Source organism: Triturus cristatus, chromosome 11 (assembly GCF_964204655.1).
Source record: "Triturus cristatus chromosome 11, aTriCri1.1, whole genome shotgun sequence".
Lineage (NCBI taxonomy): Eukaryota > Metazoa > Chordata > Amphibia > Caudata > Salamandridae > Triturus > Triturus cristatus.
Genome location: NC_140594.1, coordinates 855,145,319 through 855,166,677, shown reverse-complemented (window position 1 = coordinate 855,166,677; position 21,359 = coordinate 855,145,319). Strand labels below are relative to the sequence as shown.

Sequence of the window (21,359 nt, the reverse complement as noted above, 5' to 3'; positions counted from 1 at the left end):
ATGGTTTTACAGTTTCTAGCCGAAAAGGGGCACAAGGTGTCCCCTTCTAAGCTGCAATTCTGTGTCCAGCAAGTTGTTTACCTTGGACACTTGCTGTCCAAGGAGGGAAGACAGCTTACACCCGACCGCATCCAGTTAATTGCCAACATGCCACCACCTAAGGCACAAAAGGAGGTGCGGGCTTTTATAGGTCTCACTTCATACTGTAGGCAGTGGATCCCTCAATATGCATTTCTAGCAAAACCACTCATTCAGTTGACAACACAGGAGGCAGCCACATCGACTGTCCTCCCTTGGACTCAGGAACATACACAAGCTTTTGAAAGCTTAAAGAAAGCTTTATGCCAAGCACCTGTTTTAGCAACGCCATGTTACAGCAAACGTTTTACACTTTTTGTTACAGAACGTGAAGGTACTGCTTTGTCAGTACTCACGCAGGAACAAGCAGGATCACACAAGCCATGTGCTTATTTTTCTAGTACATTAGATCCCGTAGCTCAGGCTCTTCCTGCGTGCCTGAAATCAGTCGCAGCAACAGCTTTAGCAATTAGACAAAGCGACGCCATAGTGTTAGGACATCAATTGACAGTACAAGTACCACACGCAGTAGAGGTTCTCCTGAACCGGACCCAAACACAACACTTGACTATAGCAAGACTGACGGGTTACGAATTAACATTGTTCCAGCCACACATAGAAATCAGACGCTGTAGTACATTAAATCCTGCCACACTTTTGCCATTAAATGGAACAGATCCATTGGCACATGATTGTATTGAAGTCATTACTATTACAACGAAACCCAGACAAGACTTGACAGATATTCCATTTTCAGACCCAGACCTGACATTATATGTAGATGGTTCATGCATGAGAACAAATGCAGGAGAATTAGTGGCCGCTTATGCAGTCACAACAGACACTGAAATTATTGAAACAAATTGTATCGATACCTTGTCAGCTCAAGCAGCAGAGCTCATTGCTCTGACACAAGCCTGTATTCAAGCCAAAAATAAGAAAGTCAACATATACACAGATTCACGTTATGCATTCGGAGTCGTCCATGACTTCGGCGTACTGTGGCGAGAGAGAGGTTATTTAACTTCTCACGGTGCCCACATCCAGCACGGTCCCCTTATTCAAGCTCTGTTAGATGCAATACATCTGCCTACTTCAATATCTATCATGAAGTGTAAAGCCCATACAAAAGTAACTGACATTATTTCTCAGGGTAATGACCTAGCTGACAGAACAGCTAAACAGACTGCTCAGAATCAGACTCGTCCAATTGACACGACAAAGACAATAGTTCCGACACCAACACACTGCATGACAGTTAAGGATCCCGCCCTTGATGTAATTGACATACAGACACATGCTACACCAGAAGAAATAAAGAAATGGACTGAATTAGGAGGGATCCAAACGGATCAAGGATGGATGACGAAGGGAAAATCTATATGGTTTCTCCCCGACTCAATGGTTCAGGTCATCATTAACACAATACATAGTCCAGCGCACCTAGGAGAGAAAGCTATGCTAGACAGTATTCAACACATTTGGTTTAATAAACACTTACGAGCAGCGGCTAAACAGAAAGTACGTACCTGTATGATTTGTTGTCAGTTCAATCCAGGAAAAGGCGTACCTGTAGACCAGGGTGGATTTCAACCTCCCGAGCACGCTTTTGAAGTCCTCCAGATGGATTATATCCAGATGGAACGATGTCGAGGATTCAAATATGTTCTCGTAGTTGTTTGTGCTCTTTCCCGTTGGACAGAAGCCTACCCGGTTTCAGATTACACTGCCCCGACTACTGCCAAACAGTTAGTTCGAGAATTCTTCCCACGGTACGGTTTACCACGTGTTGTATACTCAGATAACGGCCAGCCATTCTCATCCGAACTGATGAAACACGTTTCACCCTTATTAGGTTATCAATGGAAATTTCACTGTGTCCGACATCCCGAGGCAGCAGGTCTTGTGGAACGTCATAATCAAACTCTGAAAATTAGATTGTCCAAAATATGTAGAGAAAAAGGTGTCGATTGGATAGTAGCCTTACCAGTTGCGCTCTTTTACATGAGAATGGTAGCACATTCTCGAACAGGGCTATCCCCTTATGAGGTGATCTTCGGTAGACCACCAAATATGTGGGGGACGCCTATACCTCGTAAAATCACTGATGTTGACTGTAATATGCTGACAGATTACCTGGCTTCCTTGATGTCTGCACTACAATCTTGTCGTTCACAGGTAGCTGCAGCTTTTCCCGATAACACTGAGGTGAAGCCCCATGACGTGGTTCCAGGTGATCTGGTTCTTGTGAGGAATTTTGACCGGAAGACCCAGCTGGAGCCCAGGTGGAAGTCGCCCAAACTCGTATTGCTGACTACAAGGACAGCCGTGAAGATTGAGGGACGTAAAGGGTGGTTGCACTCGAGCCATATCAAGAAATTTTATGGACTACCGTCCGATGTGAGCACTCAGCCCTGTATTCCCTCACAGACAGACTCAAAGCTCCCCTTGGTTGAAAGGTCGGGGAACGAACTCTATAAACTGAAACTCAGGTCTAGCAAGTCAGACAATTTGATTGTTTAAGTCCTCTCCAAGGTGAATCGGTTGAATTTGTCTCTGACATGTATCCTCTGGACCGAAATAGAGAGAAAAATAGACAGATACAGCTTAAAAAACATGCGTACTGTAAACCGCTTCGTAGTCACTGCATAATGACATTATTAATTTTGTTTTTTCTAAGTCTTCTGATCATCATTTCTAGTGTATTGCTACATATGTATTACCCTATTTCTAAGCGTGCTTACAATGCTACTGCTGAACATTCTTTTAGCGAACTACCTCCGCATGAGTTGTCTTATAGATTTGCGCTGCGCAACAACACTTTTATTAGTATGTTACATCATTCCCATCAGACCAGCAATGCTACCAATTGTTGGATATGTGGCCGACTCCCTCCCTATCAGAACTATAAGGGAGTTTTGCCTCTCTTTCCGTATCCGTTCACACACAATGGCTCCTGTGGAGTATGGTTTAGTTTGATTAATTCCCTAGATTCAAATACAGTAGTTTACCAAGACAATTGGGTATGGGGAAACCTGAACCTAGTTTTACTTAAAGTCTGCTACCCTAACAAGGAGGGACTTCCCAAAAGAACAGGAACTGATCTAGAAAATGAAGTATATGGATTAGGTAACTTTACGCTTAACCTCATGATTCTGAATGTTGAATCCGAAGCTACACCAATCTTGCCCGCTATGTCAGTATTTCCAGTTAAAGGTGAATTATGTGTAAGAAAGAATGGTTCCATACACCTGGGCCATAGTAAATGTACCACTGTGATAAAATTCAGTGATCAAGGCAAGTCTACATTCAGAGCATCTCGTCATTCCTACTTCATATGTGGCCAGACTGCATATATACGTTTACCTCGAGATTGGGATGGTACCTGTTACATTGCATTCCTTCTGCCACCTGTTTTCCTAGCCCCGCCTGATTATCATAGGAACACCCATTTAGTACACAATAGACAGCAGAGAGATCTCCCGATTGTCGATTACACTGAAACGGCATGGGAGCAATACACAGATTTCAATAAAGGTTTCTTTCCCTATATAGGTACAGTCACTAATAGTAAACTGATACGTAGATTAACTAGAACCCTTGAAGCAGTAGTGAATGAGACTACTTCCGCCCTAGGCAATTTAACAGAGGAGCAGTCTGCGATGCGGATTGTTGTTCTTCAAAATCGTCTTGTCCTTGACGTCATTCTGGCCGATAGGGGCGGAGCTTGTAGGGTCATCGGATCAAGTTGCTGTGTTTTCATACCAGAAAACGCGCCGTCAGTATATAAAGCCATAACTCGACTTCATAAGATCGTAAGCCAGATACACCAGAATCCAGGCACCTGGACTTGGTCCGGTTGGTTCTGGAGCGTGTTGTCAGCCTGGGGAAGGAGGATCCTATCCTTCCTAGGTATTGGCTTTCTCATACTATTCAGTTGCTGCTTGTGTCTACAATGTGGGCCAGCGATTTGTGGTCTGTGTGCCACATCGTGTATCCCGCCTTCAAATTTTCATTCAAGATCCCGGAAGAAAAAAGAAGAACAAATGATGCTATATGAACAGATTGATGGATTGATGAAGATCGATATCTCCTGAGGGTCCGTAGGGGACAAGGAGGGAATGAGGAAATATGAATTTTATGATCAGTTATGTCCCCTATCTTAGACCCCAACGGCTCCATGTACATGCTACAAGTACATGTATGTTCCCTCCAGTTCTAGTTATGAAGACGCAAATACATGTGCGTCCACCGTCAACATGTCCTCTTTCAGATCCGCCATGAATGAGTCGGATATTCCATTCCTAAATATGAAAGGCCACCGACTTTATGTGGTTCACTTTTCTAGTTTTGCAGTTAAGGCGAGTAGGCCCTGAATTCTGCCATCAAGCCTTTTTCTGTTTCTGCCTCTGAAATGCTCCAGCTTGGACCTGCATCCGTGTCCATGAACTTTGTCTTACTCCCTGCGCGGCTAACAGTGCCTGACGCGGCCGGTTGCCTGCCAAAAACTGTATTCAGCCTTCAAGTTATCTGCTCCGCTCCTCATCCAATGCATTCCTGTCTAGTAGTTTAGGTAAACATCCCTCCAGCTACCGAGCAAAAGGCTCGGCCTCGCTGTCTTTTTGCAAGTAATTCATAGCCCCTGTTACTATGGAAGATTCCTGCCCCCTCGTATCACATGTAGACACATAGACGCTTGTACACGCACTAACAGTCAGTATAGAATAGGATCTGTCCGAGAAGACCCTTCCTTCCAGATAATATAGTTCCTTAAACACAAGATATTAGATATGATTTAGGACTAGGTTGTCCTGACACCCCAGACTTCTGTCTCCACATGTAGGGCCAAATGTCAAGTTCCCTTCATCCTCTAGTTGTACGTCAATCACACGTCATGCGGCTGCGCGCGCATCTCTGTCAAATATTTCTGCTGACACTGCAGGATTCTCTTATGGATCCACCCACTTGTGACATCATTTTTAATGACGTTTCTAGTATACGCCTATTTTCATTACGTATGTGTATTCTTATCTGCATTATCAGCTGTTACGCCTCCTGCATCTGTCCTAATGCAATGCTTTCCATATAAATATTGTTACTTGTCAATAATGTATTGCTGATCCCTTCCTGAACCTTCGTGGTGATGGAATATGGTTGCCTAGTTCGAACTATAATTCCTTTGTAAGGAATAAAGCCCTTTTCAGAACCTCTAATACCACGGATTCTGCCTCTTATTTTGACTGAGTTATTCTTACTAGACTTTACCGCATAAAAAATAGTACAGGTAATTTAAATATTTACCACAGTCTCCAGGGTGAGACCAAACCATACATAAATAAAGTGGAATGCTAACTGCAGAAGAGGATTGGACTTGGACCAGAAGATCCAGAGAAGCCGGGGACACAAGGAAACACCCAAGGTAAGTACTCAGGAACCCCTCGGAGGCTATGCGCAGAGTGGAAACACAGCTGTGTGACTAATGGAAGTCAATGGAGAAGACGCAGTTGCAGTTTTGCAGAAGAAGGACCCTTCCCAGAGGACCCCAAGAATTCCCTTGGAGGACAGGTTGGAGAGCTGCCCCACCCGTGGATGGCCAGGACACCAGGTTACCTACACCAGGGAAGCCAGGTGCATAGGAGTGAAGAGAAGTCCGAAACCTCCATAGACAACAATGAAAGAGTTGGAGTAAAGTGCCTCTGGATAAGAAGGTGGAGAAGTCAGGTGAAATCCAAGCGTGGATTCTTGGAGTGAAGAACCTGCAAGCAGAGGGGCAGAGTCTATGCCACTCAGGAGTGACCAGGAGGCACAGAAGAGGGAGCCTCACCGATGTCAGACGGTTCAAAAGTGTTGAGTGACCATGTCGCTGCAGCTATGCGGACTAGGTGATTCTGAGGAAGACCAGGAGCCGTGCAAGAACTGCCCCACGTCGGATGTCAGTGACTAGGTGGTTGGTATCTGGAGGGAGCACCAACAAGCATTGGAGTCGCAACTGGCGTGTAGAGCGAAGAAGGAGCAACGCTGGGACCAACAATGACAAGGTACTCTCCACCGGCAGGAGAGTCAGAGCAGGCCCGAGCAAGCAGGGGAGCCCACTGAAGCAGGAGAAGACCCTCAGGAGGACCCACAGGCCAAAGGCACAGGAGTCGCAAAAGGACCTCGAGCAGTTCACCAAGAAAGAAGGCCCACTGTGCAGAGGAGGTGGTGAGGACTCTGTACTTGGCATGAAGAGATGCTGGAGCTTCTTGTAGCCCGAAGATCTTGGGAGTACGCCAACGAGCCTTGGCAACGGCAAGTCTATGCGGTGCACAGGGATCGTCCCAGTGGTTCCGACGAGGGATACTGGCCTCAAAATTGCAGAAGAACAGGTCAGGCCTTGAGGAAGTTGCATAACCACCACCTGTGTAGCTGAGTCTTACAAAGTCTGTGGGACATCAGGAGCAGCATACTGGTCAGCTTCGTTGTGGTGCTTGCAGAGGCAGGAGAGTGACTCCTTCATTCCAAGAGAGATTACTTACAGTGTCCTTGATGCCCACAGGTCTGGGGAAGATCCTGAAAGAAGCACAGACCCAGACACAGACAACGAAGAAGACTCACAGAACAGAGAGACCAGGAACAGCAGGAGTCTTCCTTGATGCAGTCTCGGTTCCAGGTGTCCAGACAGTCAAAGGGTAACGTGGTTTCAGGCTGAAGTCTTGTCCCACGACAAATCTGAGGACCCACCAACAGGTAAATCCTTAAGTACACTAAAGGAAGGGTTGGAACAACACAAAAGTACCTCCCAGAAGAGGGGCTGGACAGAGGGGAGGATACTCCCATTTCCTTTGTCCAGTTTTGCAAAGGAGCTGGAGCCAAGGGCTCACCTGAACTGGCTCCAACTGGAGCATGCAAGAAGGGAACCAAATGTGCCCTTCAAAGCATTCTTGTGGCACTGGCAAGCGCTCCCACCCCAGCCCAATATACTAAGTCGTGTCTGGGAGGTGGTCACATCCCCCAGCGACATGAAACTTATTGTTCTTCCTTCCCCTGCTTGAGCTTGGCACAGTAGCAGGAAGGCAGAATTGTGTCTGTGGTCGGCAGCAGCTCTAGCTTGCTGTCAGACCCTGAAAGGCTTTAAGCGGAAGTACGGGGGTACCCCAAGGGAGTCCCCCCAGTACATAGGACCATAACTCCAACACTAGAATCTGTGTTGGGGTATGATTCAAACATGCTTGATACCAAACATGAGCAGGATTGGTGCAGCCATTATATAGTTAGACATCTCGTAATGACTGATGTCCACTATATGTATCAAAATGGCTGACCTCACTTACAAAGCCTGGAGAACTGACTCCGGGGTTTGTAGGGGTGTTCTGCTCGTGCAGGGGTACCTTCACACTTATAACCAGGCACCCTGCCCTCAGGACTGAAGAGCCTGCCATAGGGGTGACTTGTAGATTTTAAGTGTAGTGACTTCAGATATAAGGAAACCTATATCTGTCGTGAGAGGTGTTCGCACCAACTCACACAGGCTGCAATGGCAGGCCTGCAGTCACAGTTTGAGTGGACTCCCATGGGTGGCCCAATAAATGCTGCAGCCCATGGGAGGCTCCTGGTGTACCTAAGTACCATATACTAGGGACTTACAAGGTTACAATAGTAGCCAAGTGTGGATGTGCCAAAGCAGTTACTGTGGTCAATTTAGGGAGAAAGCAGTGACTTGGGCCCCGATTAGCAGGTTCCCGGTCAGACTAGGTCAAAAACACACTGACACCCAGCAAAAAGTGGGGGTACCACACAAAAATTATGGGGAAGGGGAAAAACTCCTACTTCAACCTCCTCTCACTATACTTCTCACACACAAACAGAAGCAGGAGTGTATATGGTCGCTATTTTCCTAGAGGTAAACTGCCAACAATACTCTGTTTTGAAAACCGCCCTGACCGACAAACATTTGTGGCATGCTTCATCATAGGGCTGCTGAACACACCCACACGCAAGCCAACACAGGAGGTGCAGCAATAGGGTGGGGGAGACAGTACAAACATATAAAGAATTTAAACATTTACAGGCTACTCCTAACATTCCATTGAAAATATTTTATAAAGATTGCAGTCCTCAGTTTCTTTGGACAATAAGCCTGTTAATGTTGGGAAACCATGCCCACTATATATTTGCCATTTATACATATACTAAGGAATCAATGGGAGACTATGTTTCTAAGATTAACTGCACAGGAGTCTCTGGGCAAAAGGCATGACTCTGCAGGTTAATCCTCATGAAGACAATGAATATAGACACTATGTGAATATATTTGTGCCTTCCTTTTACCACAAGAAGGGCACATAACAAAATGCCAAGGCATTCGGACAGGAAAATAAACCTTTTCCTGTCACAAAAAGGTAACGAAATACTTTAAGTTTATAAAGACGTTGAGTGAAACACTACAAATAATGGTTTTGGAAAGATATTCTCCCTTTTTAGCCAAAAAGAAGCGGAGTTCAGTGCACCAGATTCCGTTTTCCTGGAGTCAAAAAAATGAACTGACCTAACTGTCTCCTGTGGGACATGATGGGGTGCTGGGTGTGCTTTGAGGTTCTTAAAAGGCACAGAGTCAGTTTTGTTCCCTAAGATTTCCAATGCAGCCTATTAGCCGACTGTCCTTCATTCCCTTTTAATTGTTCTTTTAAAAAAAGGTTTGTGAACGATTTTCTATGGCCACTTATCTTTTTCAGTAACTTATATTATTAACTGACTGCTTTTGTGAATGAGAATAAAATTAAATTTGGCCTTCTTTAGCCTTTTTTATAGGCTGGAAATATTTACTTCTATAAATACATACATGTTAAAGTGCTCCCGGATCCCCACGTATGTACAGGACTATTCAATGCTTATGACTATTGATGATATCCCCTTGAAGAGAATTCTGAATTTGTGTTAACCAACAGGCAACAAGAGCTATATTTTTTGGTTTACTCTAGAAAATACTCCAAATGCATAAGAATAAAAGTAGCGTGCAGTGTTCTCCAAGTGTACATAAGGTCCAAGGCGCCTGCCAGACATACTTTATTACAGGAATAAAGATGTATAAACACACATTTATATTGTAATGTTTATTTAAAAAAGGAAACAGTTTATTTTAGTAGGCACAATAAGTGTTAGATTATTCCTAGGAACTTGCTGTTACGTACAACATTTCTTTCCACTAGATGGATACTGCCCTATGTTATTCTTCTCTTGTTTAGATGAACAATGCTGAACCAATGAGACTTCCTTGCTTCCTGCACAGAAGATGTGCGAGTCAAATACTGCTGCCAGGAGTACTAGGGGCAGTATGTCAATACCTTTTAAAACAAGCATTTGCAATGCAATAGGTCTTGCAGATGCGAGTTTGAGCTATTGTGATTGCAAATAACAATGCCTTTTATATTTGTTTTTGTTTTAAAAACGAATAAAAGGCATTGTCATTTACAATGGCAATAGCTTAAAAACTTGCGTAACTGTGAGAACTATTGCATTGCAAATGCTTGTTTTTAGTAAGTCCCTGGTGAGTTGCATGGAATGAATTTACACAAGGCAGTAAATTTCGTATTTCCTGTTAACAACCTAAAAAGATATGGTTTTACTACATTTGGCTTGCTACGTTCCCTGTTTGCATTTGTGCCCCAAATGTTGGCTGAATCATTTGGTTTCCTTTGCAGTATTCGTTTACATTGACCCTCGTTGTACCTTGGAGACCCCACACAGTACCTTGTAAAAAAGACCTAGACCTATTTTGACCTTTCCCTGTCTGATTAAAACATTGAAATAAGTTCCCAAGATGCTGCTGCCACTGTTTTAAAGTAGAAGAGGTGTATGTAAAAGACGGATTAAAATCAAATTGTGTAGGGGGCGTGGCTTGGCAGCCGACGGGCATGGACGCGTGAGCGATGAGCTCCGCATCCAGCCCAGCCGCAATCCTGTGACATTGAAGCCCTGGTGTCCCGGGGGAATCCCGGAGGACGTCCGCGCCCGGCACGGACCCCGTGAGCGGCGCAGCCGGACGGCGCGAGGCGGAGGGGGCTGGCACCGCGACCGGGCCTGCAGTGGAGGTGAGCCGGCACCGGCCATTTTGTGCGGCCTGTGTACTGGGGAGCAGCCGCGGCCCACCGTAACTCGGCAGCCGCCCGGAAGTGCGACCTGCCCGGCTGGGGGAGCCGGAAGTGCAGACGGAGGTGAGTCATCGGGGGCCCCGGTGAGGGCCCGTCGCAGCCGGCGCACCAGGACACGGACAGCAGGGGTCAGATCTCCGGGGGCGTCCCAAACAGTGCTGGAGCGGCAGGCGGCGCTGCGGGCCGTCTCCGTGATATCAGGGGCCGCGGCCTCCAGGCCCAGTGAAGATTCGGGGTCCCAGAAGGTGTCTGAGACTTCCCTTTCCGACGGCGCCGAGAGGGGTGCGGAGTTGCTGCCTGACGTTACCCCAGGGACGGCGGATGAGATGCTGGACGCTTGACGTTTCGGGGCTTCGCCTGTGAACTCTAAGGGGGGGGCGCATGCAGGGCGGGAGACACCTGGGGTGGGGGCCTTGCCACGCCTTGAGTTGCAGGAGGTGCTGACAGTACCTTGCGGTGGATTGCGGGTGTCATCTGTTGGAGGGGTCTGGAGGCGAGAGCAGGGGGTCTGAGGGACGAGGGACACCGGGGGAGGATTCATAGAGACTGGGCATGGATGCACGAAGGGGGACTGTGGACAAGCCCGTCTGGCGCAGAGACGCCACCTCACGGACGCTGTGAGACCCTGGTGGCTACCAGAGTGTTTGGTTTTTTGGGGTGGTATTTGGATGGGTAACTACGGTTTAGCAACTGTTCTGGGGATGGGAGGGAGGTCGGGGAGTTGGGTAGTTCTACGGTTTTGGGGGGGATTTCAGTGTGCCTAGGAAGGCCTGGGAAAGGCAGTATCAGGTCAAGCTCTGGGATGGGGACCCCACCTGAATTGAGGTTTCTGACCTGTAATGTGAGGGGGCTCACCTCTATGGCGAAGAGATATAAAGTCCATGCCTACTTGGTGCGGAGAGGGGTACAGGTGGCCTTCCTCCAGGAAACCCACTTAGATCGGGAGGAGGGGCAGGCATTACATCGGCGCTGGAGGGGACAATTGTTCTATACTACTTTTTCGAAGTTTGCAAGGGGGGCCCTGATTTGGGTGAGAGCGGGGGTCCCTTTCCAACCATTGACGACGCTAGTGGACACGGAAGGAAGGTTTGTAGCAGATCAGGGACCACTAGACGGGAGGGATTTGGCTTTATGCAGCGTGTATGCACCTAATATAGACCAGGCCGCCTTCTTCTCAAGACTGTCGGGGAAGCTGGCGTCCTATTTGACGGGAACAGTGGTGCTGGGAGGGGACTTTAACTCGGTGACTGATGTTGATTTGGATAGGTCTCACCCCCCCCCTTGCTCAGTCAGTGGTCCGTAGGGTGGCCAACAGTAGACGGGCCTGGCAGGACACCTGGGGGTTGGTGGACACTTGGCGGACCCATCATCCGACAGATCGGGATTATTCCTTCTACTCAGCTCCCCACGAGTTGTATGTCCGGTTGGATAGCATACTGTGCTCGCCGGATGCCCAGACAATGATGCGGCATAGTGAGTACCTTGCGAAAACTATCTCCGACCATAACCCCTGCGTTGGGGCACTGCAATGGTCCAGGCAGCGGCAGGCGATTCCTACTTGGCGACTAAACCCCATGCTGCTGGAAGATCAGGTTTTCCGGGCTGAGGTTAGTGGCTGTATAGAACAGTATTTTGGGAATAACTCGGAAACGGCGTCAAGTCGGGCGATGGAATGGGATGCGTTTAAGGCGGTAGTTCGGGGGGTTTGCATATCGTCTACCGCCGGAGTGCGGAAGACGCTGCTGAAAGACATAGAGGGTGCGGAGGCCCGATTGCGTACGGCCGAACGCGCGCATCAGGTGGGGGAGGACGTGCTGGCCGCGGTTGTCGAGGCGCGTGAGGGAGTGGCGGTGCGAGTGGAGAAGCTTCGCTGCTTTGACCAGAAGGACTACCTCACCCGGGCACATGCGGAGAGGGATAAGGTGGGATCCCTCCTGGCCGGGCTGGCGACCCCGACGGCCCGAGGTGTCCCAATACTCTCACTGGGCGAGGCAGGGGGGACTCCGGTCTATTCCCAGACAGAGATAAATAAGCAGTTCTCTAGTTATTATGCAGGGTTGTACGATAGCACCATGCAGGGGGTGCCTGAAGGCTTGGATGAATTTTTATTGGCGGCTCGGCTACCCCGGTTGGACCCGGAGCACGGAAAAGATTTAGGGGACGCCATATCACTGGGCGAGATCCGCGCCGCGATCAAGCATATGGCCCGGCGAAAGACCCTGGGGGCGGATGGCCTGCCCGTCGAGTTTTATGCAGCGTACACGGAGTTGCTGGCTCCGCGGTTGCAAGCCCTTTACAGTGAGGCGTGGCGAGTTGGGCGATTGCCCACCTCCGCCCGGGAGGCGATTGTGATACCCTTGCTGAAAACCGGAGGGGATGCTAGTGCCCGCACGGCGTACCGCCCGCTTTCTATGCTGACGGTGGATTACAAAATCCTGAGCAAAATATTGGCATCGCGCCTGTTGACCCATATGACCGCCCCGATTCATCCGGATCAAGCGGGCTTTATTCCCCGGCGTAACACGGCCACCTCCGTTCGACGTCTGCTGCGGGTGATGGAGGTAGACCGCGACGAATACCCAGAGGCCTTAACGCTATCGATCGACGTAAAAAAGGCCTTTGACTGTGTGGAGTGGCCATACCTATATCGAGTGTTGCAGGCATTTGGCCTGGGAGATGGCTTTGTACGTTGGACCACCTTGCTCTATAACGATGCCACGGCCCGCGTGAGGACAGGGGCGACCATATCGGCCCCCTATCGAGTGCGGCGTGGGACGAGGCAGGGCTGCTCGTTGTCCCCATTGTTGTTCGCCTTGGCCATTGAGCCACTGGCGGCGCATGCCCGACTGGGGCGCTCATACGCGGGAGTACAGCTGAGGGGGGAAGCCCACTATATATCCCTCTATGCGGATGATCTGCTGATGTTTTTGGCAGACGCAGCTGGCGCGTTGCGCGGGGCAGTTGCCTTACTGGAGGTCTTTGGTCGCCTGTCAGGGCTCAAGGTCAATTGGGGCAAGACATGCCCGTTTCCGTTGTTGCCTAGCGGACGGGCCCCCCAGTCGCTGGGAGCGATACGATGGGAGGGTAGCTGCCTGCGTTATTTGGGGGTTAATATTTATCACACCCAGCCTGATTTGCTGGAGGGGAATGTCGGTAGAGCCATTCGGGGCTTGCGTGGTAGTATAGGTTTTTGGAGCACGCTCCCTCTTTCGTGTGCTGGGAGGGTAGCGCTACTGAAGATGGTGGCGTTACCCCGCCTCCTATACTTTTTTCGCACCCTGCCCATATGGATACCAGCATCGTTTTTCGAGCGACTTCGAGCGCTGTCCACGGGTGTCATATGGGGCTCGGGAAGGCGGCGGGTGGCTTTGACCCCACTGCGGCGGCCGAGAGCGGAGGGGGGCCTGGCGGTCCCGGACTTTGAATGGTATTATCTGGCGGCACAACTCCAGTGGCTCACACAGGCGGTGGCTAGGGAGTATAGAGGCCCAGAGGGCCCACAGGGCAGGTTGATTCCGCGTCATGTGCTTGCTTTCATAGTCCTCCAGCAGCGGATGGACCTTGCCCAGCTCACTCTGGAGGAACGCACCCTCAGGTTGTGCTGGAACCGGTGTCAGAAGAGGGCCGCCGTGACTCACCCTTATGCCCCGGAGATCCCACTGGGTATGTGCACGGCGCTCCCGCACGGAGGCGATTGGTCGGGACTAGCCGTTTGGGAGGAGCTGGGCTTACATGTAGTGGGTGATTTATTCAGAGAGGGGGTGCTGTTACCCTTCCAGGACTTGCAGGACACTTATGGGCTCCCGCGGGGAGACTACTTCATGCAGCCCTTGTGGCGGGCCTCCAGAGGCATTGGAACACGGGGCTCTCGGAGCCGCCGATTGCCGCGGGCTGCCAATACGTAGTGATGGCGGCAGGGACGTCCAAGGCCATTACCTGCCTGTATCGCAGGCTGTCGACGGCAGACCTGCAACCCCTAGACACATTGAGGGATATGTGGGAAGCGGATCTCGGGAAGCCCATCCCCGAGTCGACATGGTCCACGCTAGTGCGGCGGGCCTGGAAGGGAACGCGTAATGCCCGGTTTCAGCTGGTTCAGTTTTTTACGCTGCACAGGGCTTATCTGACGCCGGTTAAGATATTGCAATATTTTGGGGGTGCACACTCTCAGTGCCCGCGTTGTGGGGGAGATGGGGCCGACTTTCGACATATGTTTTGGTCATGCGCGCAGTTGGGCGACTACTGGGAAGATGTTATAGACTGCCTGAATCAGGTGACAGACTGCTCTATTGCCCTGGAAATGGGGGCCTGCCTGTTGCTTTGGTTTCCCCACACCCGCCGCACGAAGGTTACCAGTAAGTTCTATGACTTAGGGTTGATTATGGCCAAGAGGGAACTGACCATGCATTGGAAATCACGGGTGGGGCCTAGCTTTTTGAGGAGGACGACGGCGTTTGCGAAATGGGCGGGCGCAGAGGGCACACTCCGGTTGCAATCAGCTCTCAGGAGGGATGACGAAAAGGCACTAGCGACGGCCCGGGCATGGGAGGCGCTGGTGGTGGACCTTCAGGGGCTGATGTCTGACGCGGGAGAAGAGGGGAGCGCGTCTGCTCGGCAGGAGGAAGCGGTGAGTGGGGAGTAGGAGGAGAGCCGTGGGGAGAAATGGACGCATGAGGCATGGCTAGACATGGGGGAAAGCCCGAGTTGCTACAGAACGGTTTGAGCACCCATACATGATTCATTGTAACGGGGGGGCGCATCAGGAGGAGGGCAGGCAGAGAGGAGCACACTGACATGGGTTGCGGGAGGGAGGGGGAGCCCCGCGCGGGAGGGGTGACTTTTCGTTTGCACAATTGGTGGCAATGTCAAATGTAACACTCCCCGGTGGAGGGCGGAGGTTGTTGGGGTATTGTGTTGTGATGTTGGTACGAAAATAATAAAAAATGTTTAATAAAAAAAAAAAAAAAAAATCAAATTGTGTAGCTTGTATCTGGTCGTGCCTTATAATTGCAGCAAGAGTAAAATGTCAACGAGCTGGAGAAAAATATGGGCGTGACGAGATTCTGCATGGCTAATTAATGTGTTTACATGTGAGATTTCTAGACCACAAACCCCTTTGTACACTCCGCACTGTTAATGTTCAAAATACCAGGTGGGTCTTAGTTTTAAGAGTATACTGCTCAAGCCTTTACAGCAAGAAGAGTATTGATTGCTGAAAACCTTCAAACAGATTACAATGTGAATTGAAAATATGCTGTTGGCGTTACTACATTCCACAGGAGTAACTTACAAAACTAGCATTGAAAATGATTGATCCGGTCCAGTCGAGTAACTAAATTCTTGGTTGATTAACAGCACTCCCGTCAGTCTGAGGAGCTTTAAGTTTGAGATTAGAAAAAAAAGTTTAATACCATGGTAGCCGAGTGAGGGGGAAGGAAGCCTGGAGGTGTCTAGGATAGCCCTCGGAGCCTGGTTCCTCATTGTACCCTGAATGGCACAGGATGTAGTGGGGCCTGGCCATAATTGGCACTGGAAATGGGCGAATAAAACCTATTGAAAGGAACCCAAGGGCAAGATAGTACGCGTCCTTTCCTGAGGCCTGGATTGAAAAGGAGCAAGCTAGCCCTACGGGTGTCTAGCATTCACTTTAGATTCAGACGAGACATCATGTTCCCAAAAATAATAAGACGCAACAGGTCAAGCGTCTTTATTTCGTATATGCATATAGCTGCCAAGTGACGCGTGACACATTTCTAGCTAACAGAACTTTGCCTGTTACGACATTTTTCAATGTACAGACACAATACATTTATTTCACCTGTCGCATATTCAATCAGGCAAGCTAGTACGTGCTGTTTTCTCAGACTTATATATACATCTCTCTCAGATCTCTCTCCGAACTCGATCTCTCTCTCCGATCTCGATCTCTCTCTCAGATCTCGATCTCTCTCTCTCTCTCCATCAGATCTCTCTCTCTCTCTCTCTCTCTCTCTCAGATCTCTCTCTATCTCTCCTAGATCTCAAAAACCCAGGCGTTTAGTTATAATTATTGGGTGAATCATTCAGCATGTTATACGTCTGCCTTTATTTACCTCACTAGATGCCCTCTGGTAGAGCGGTCCCTGCTTGTGTTGGGGCCCATGGCAAACTTGCTACGTCACTTTCCAGCCCCCGGACTGGTTCACTGCAGGGTCTCCAGCCGTCTGCTTCGAGAACTGCATGCCTTTCAGTTACTGGCGCCCTTTCTGGTTTCATTTCTGTGAGACTGATGAAGGCCAGTGTGCGTCATTATCTTATTTGTTTCTTTACGCCCAATGAAATACGGACTTGTTTCAATTGTACAGTTCAGTGATTTGCCCGCTATTCCTCCACCTCATTAGCCTTTTTAAAAGATATAGACTGGCAAAAAAAATACAACTAAACATTCACTGCTTTCAATTCACAGGAAAACGTTGAGTAGAAACAAATGTGGGATTAAAACGTGAATGCTTTTCTTCTGTATTTTCACATTTGCGTCTAATAAAAATTGCAGTTGCTAGCTTTGATTTGTTAATCCTTGGTGGGGGGAGGGAGCTAGTTGTTTATGTGAATGGATATATATGGTCGTGATCTCAATTAAAGAACAGCGTCCCACGAGTGGTGAGTGCGAGCACGCTGGAAAAACGAACAATGAAAATCCTAAAACGTGCAGTGCGGTGTACATAAAGTGACCACTGTGCTGGTACACATGCAGAGGCAAAGTAAACTAGCCTTTCGGCTTTTGTTGCTTCCGTGTGAAATGGATCCAAAAAGAAAGAAGAAGCCCGCCAGTGGTGCGCGCCTGCGCCACTCCGAGCCACGTGGTTTCAATTATTGCGCCCGTGTCTGGGCACGATAATTGAAAACACATGGCCTATTGGTGTCTATTACGCGCACCAAGCGCGTAATAGACACCCATAGGCCGTGGGCGGAGCAATGGCCCGCCTTTGGCCAATTGCGTGCAGTCTTTTATAAAAAAACGCACGCAAAGGCCAATAGGGTAGCACAAAAGGAAAAGCACACACACAAGCGTGTGCGATTCCTAGGTCAGTGCTAAAACCCCGTTTTTCACCTACTAAATGTCTCGCGCAGTGCAACGGTAGACGCGAGACCTAAAAAGGGATGCAACTTCACTGGGGCCAACTTTTAAGTATTGCCTGTTAAGAGACTTTTATTATACAGTTAAAGGGGACCACAGGACCACTTAATCATTGATCGGAACTTCTGGGATCTTCATTAGCTGCAGCCTTCATGCCTAGTCTCTTGAATATGTTCTTCCATCAAAAAAGAAATTCAAGTCCAAAAGCAAAAACTTGCAGCTCGACCAACTACTAACTTCTTCCAAATTTCATTCACTCATATGTCGGTCACAGAGGATGCTGAAGTCCTGATCAACTTTATGGAAAACACTCAATAGTTTTTTCTTCTTTTTTTTTCCTTTTGACCTTTTAAAATGTTTTTTTTTATATTAGGTTGAAGTCAGCAAAAAATATGTACAGCAGTTTTGTCATAACCCCCCTACTCCCAAATGTAAAACAGCATTCAAAATCAATGTATCTTCCACTCAAATCTCGCCTGCATTCTACTTTGAGGCGACACTAAATAAGAAATTCACCCAAGCCTCTAAGTGCTCAGAGTCGTAAATTCAAGACAAGTAAAGAAATTAGGGACCGGTACCCAAATGAGGGTCACTAACAACCTGAATGATGTCCCAATGAGTCAGAGTACAAAATATTTAGTTGACATTCACAGGAGGATTTTTCAACAATAAATTGTTAAGTGTTGAAATTGCAAGAAGCTAATCAGTCAAGCATTAATCATGACATACTACGAGTAAACAATATCAATAGGAGACTGGAAAAATCCTGATCCAGAACTAAAAAAACATCAATTAGAACAAAAGCCTAACAGTTAAAGATTAAACTATATTTGAAACAATGCAACTGCTTTAACTGTAAGAAAACTGCATGTTTATGAAATACTATTAAAGTAACTCTTCATGTTGACTACTACACAAACTAGACATGGTTGATATATTAATAATGGTACGTAATGTACTCCCTTACATGGTTTTTCCTCTTCATCTTCACTGTCAGAGAGGATTGCAGATTTCCTTTTCAAAACCTTCTCCTTCTCCTCCCCATCACTGTCAGACATTTTGCGAGCCTGTGGCCCCTCATCTTCACTTTCATCTTTCTCACTATCAGAGCTTTGGGTTTTTTTTCTATTATGATTGCTCTGTGAAGTAACCTTTCTCTTTTTCCCAAATTCAATGTCACTGTCATCTTCATCAGACTCTAGTTTTCTTTTTTTGCGCTTGGGAATGGCCTCATCATCAGAGTCACTCGCTTGTTGATTTGTAGGCTCTTCAATTTCAGAGCCAGCTCCAGTTCGCTTTGGGGGGCTATCGTTCTCAGAGTCACTCAGAGGATGTTTTCGGGGACCCTCATTGTCAGAGCCAGTTAGAGGACTCTGTGGGAGGTCATCATTGTCTGAGTCAGTGAGAGGACTCTTGGGTGGACCCTCATTGTCAGAGTCATTAGGAAAACGTTTTGCAGGAACCTCATTGTCTGCATCCTTAACAGTCCGCTTTGCTGAACCCTCATTGTCAGAAACTTTTTGGGGACTCCTTGCCAGATCCTCATCATCAGAATCACTCAAAGGATGCTTTGGAGGTGTCTCATGGTCAGAGTGAATCTGGGGACTTTTAGGGGGACCCTCATTGTCTGAGTCACTCTGAGCATGCCTAGTGGACTCCTCATTGTCGGAGTCACTTAGGGGATGTTTATCGTTGGTGTCCATTAGTGGCCGCTTTGTTGAGGCCTCATTATCAGAGTCACTTGCTTGGTTATTGGGTGGATTTTCATTTTCAGAATCACTCAAGGGATGCTTTTTAGGGCTCTCATGATCGGAGTCACTTGAATGTTCATTTGCTTTTGATTCATTAGGAGAGTCTTTAGCAGGCTGCTTTTGGGGACCCTCATTATCAGAGTCATTACCTTGCTGATTAGGGACCTGTTCATTTTCAGAATCGCTATCCGACTGTTTTGGGGGAACCTCGTTTTCTGAGTCACTTTCTATTTGCCTGGAAACCCCCTCATTCTCAGAGCCACTGGCATTATTTTTGAGCTCCTCAGTCTCAGAATCACTGGCATTGTGATTTTGGGGCTCATCATTCTCAGAACCACTAGCTTTGTGAATGTGGAGTACCTCATCATCAGAGTCACTGGCATTGTTCATTTGTGGCTCATCTTCAGAGTCACTGGTGTTGCGAGTTTGTGGTTCCTCTTTTTCAGAGTCACTAGCATTATGAACGGGAGGTTCATCATTATCAGAATCACTGTCCTTCTGCCTCTTAACATCTTCAATATCACTTGAATTCTGAGGTCTGGGTCCATCATCCTCGGAGTCGCTGGAGTTGCGATTTGAAGGTTCATCATTTTCAGAGTCGCTATCATCACCTTGCTTCTTCGAAACATTCTCATCGTCACTATGATCGCTCTGCCAAAAAAAAAAAAAAAAAAGAAGCAAATTAGGCTGAAAACAGACTACAAATAACAGGAAGCCAGCCAGAATATGTAGAAGGATATAAAAGCAAAGGACGGTGAAAAATGGCAAATGGATTTTTGAGAGTCTGATTTTTGAAGCTTGCAGAAATCAAGAATTATATTTAACTGCAAGAGTCGGGAACTGGCACTCAAATTTGATTTAACAGATTCGGTTGACAAGCACACTGTGAAAGAGGACAAATGTGATATCTACACCAAATCAATAAAGGCTTGACAAATTTAATAAAATCTCTATGGAATCAAGTTAGAGCAGACTGTTTATTGTAGTCAATGTAAAGATGCATTATCAATACTCAATGATCAGCATCCTATAAAACCATATGTATCAAGAAGACAAAACTTTGTGATACAGCTGAAAATTGTATTTGATGCTTCAGAATACTCTTATCAAATAGAAGCTAGATTGGTAATTCCTGCTGGAAATGCATTCCCTTGGATACAGTGAAAACTGAGCGAACCTCTCTGTTGTACTGTCCTATAATTAGTTAAGCAACATAGGTGTATCAACTATAAAAGTGATAGGTCATTACAGAATTCATAATTCAGCATAGGCATGCTGTCTTCATGTAGTCTAGTAGTGATGTGCCTAGATCATTAAAGACATGAGACGAACGTGCATCCGCTGAGTAAACATTCACTCAAATCCTGGTAAGGTGCACCATTGGTGGTTTACTTCTCAAATCTCCATCTTAATCAGTTTAATTATTCAAAACAACAGTACACCAAAGTGTATCTTTACAAATATTAATGCCTAAGCAAGTAGTAGATATCATTTTCCTTCAAAACAGAAATACATGCATTTTGGTCTATTATTCTACAAGAGTGACTGTTGAATATAAAACCTTCTGTCAATTGCGGAGTATTCTATTTTGAAGACACACCAAATCAGTTATACAAGGAGTTGAACAGTTCCAGTAATGTTTATGCCACTTCAGTGTCTCAAATGCATAATCCGGTGATAGAACTTGAGGAGCATGTACTTGTAGTGTTGAGGCACTCAAAGGTAACCCATAAAACTCAGCATTAGGGAGTGGTGGAAACAACCTCTGTACATACATGGAATTTAGCCAGACTGTAAACAAGCCAGAGGATTACTAGGGGATTGTTAGAAGAGGGACAGTTCTATTCCCTAACTAGGCCCTACATAGACTCAGAGAATGTTTGTGATAAGGAGCAGATAACATGGGCTGGGGAAGCGGACTACCAATGAACTTAGAATCAATGGGATAACTGTGTGGGAAATAATTCGGTTTGGAAAAAGGCTATGACCACTCACTGCTTAAAGCCCAAAAAGAATCGTCTAGAATTTGACGGATGCAGCGCTCTGCTGATGTTACAATACTAGACAAATATAGTGGTGGTCATGATCCCGTCGATCACAGTTCAAACAGATAATGACCAGGATGTGATCATACTAGCTGGAAACACAGCCAGCACCAGCAGACCATACAGCCTCATCAGCATTCCACTCAACACTATTAGCAGCCACCCTGAGCACATACAATTTTACACAACACAGCAAATTCCAAGGAAAACAACCTAGATTGTATCTGCACTTTAGAGGTCT

At 47.3% G+C, this 21,359-nt stretch overlaps 1 protein-coding gene across 4 annotated transcripts in view; it reads right to left on the bottom strand.

Annotated features, from left to right (window-relative positions):
- The window catches only part of IWS1 (interacts with SUPT6H, CTD assembly factor 1), a 304,114-nt gene that overhangs the window by 226,565 nt on the left and 56,190 nt on the right, over positions 1-21,359 (bottom strand). For all 4 annotated transcript variants that reach the window (XM_085634665.1, XM_085634666.1, XM_085634667.1 and 1 more), the window contains exon 3: positions 18,290-19,724. In XM_085634665.1, coding sequence (XP_085490791.1) covers positions 18,290-19,724 — 1,435 coding nt within the window. The remainder of the gene's footprint in view (positions 1-18,289; positions 19,725-21,359) is intronic.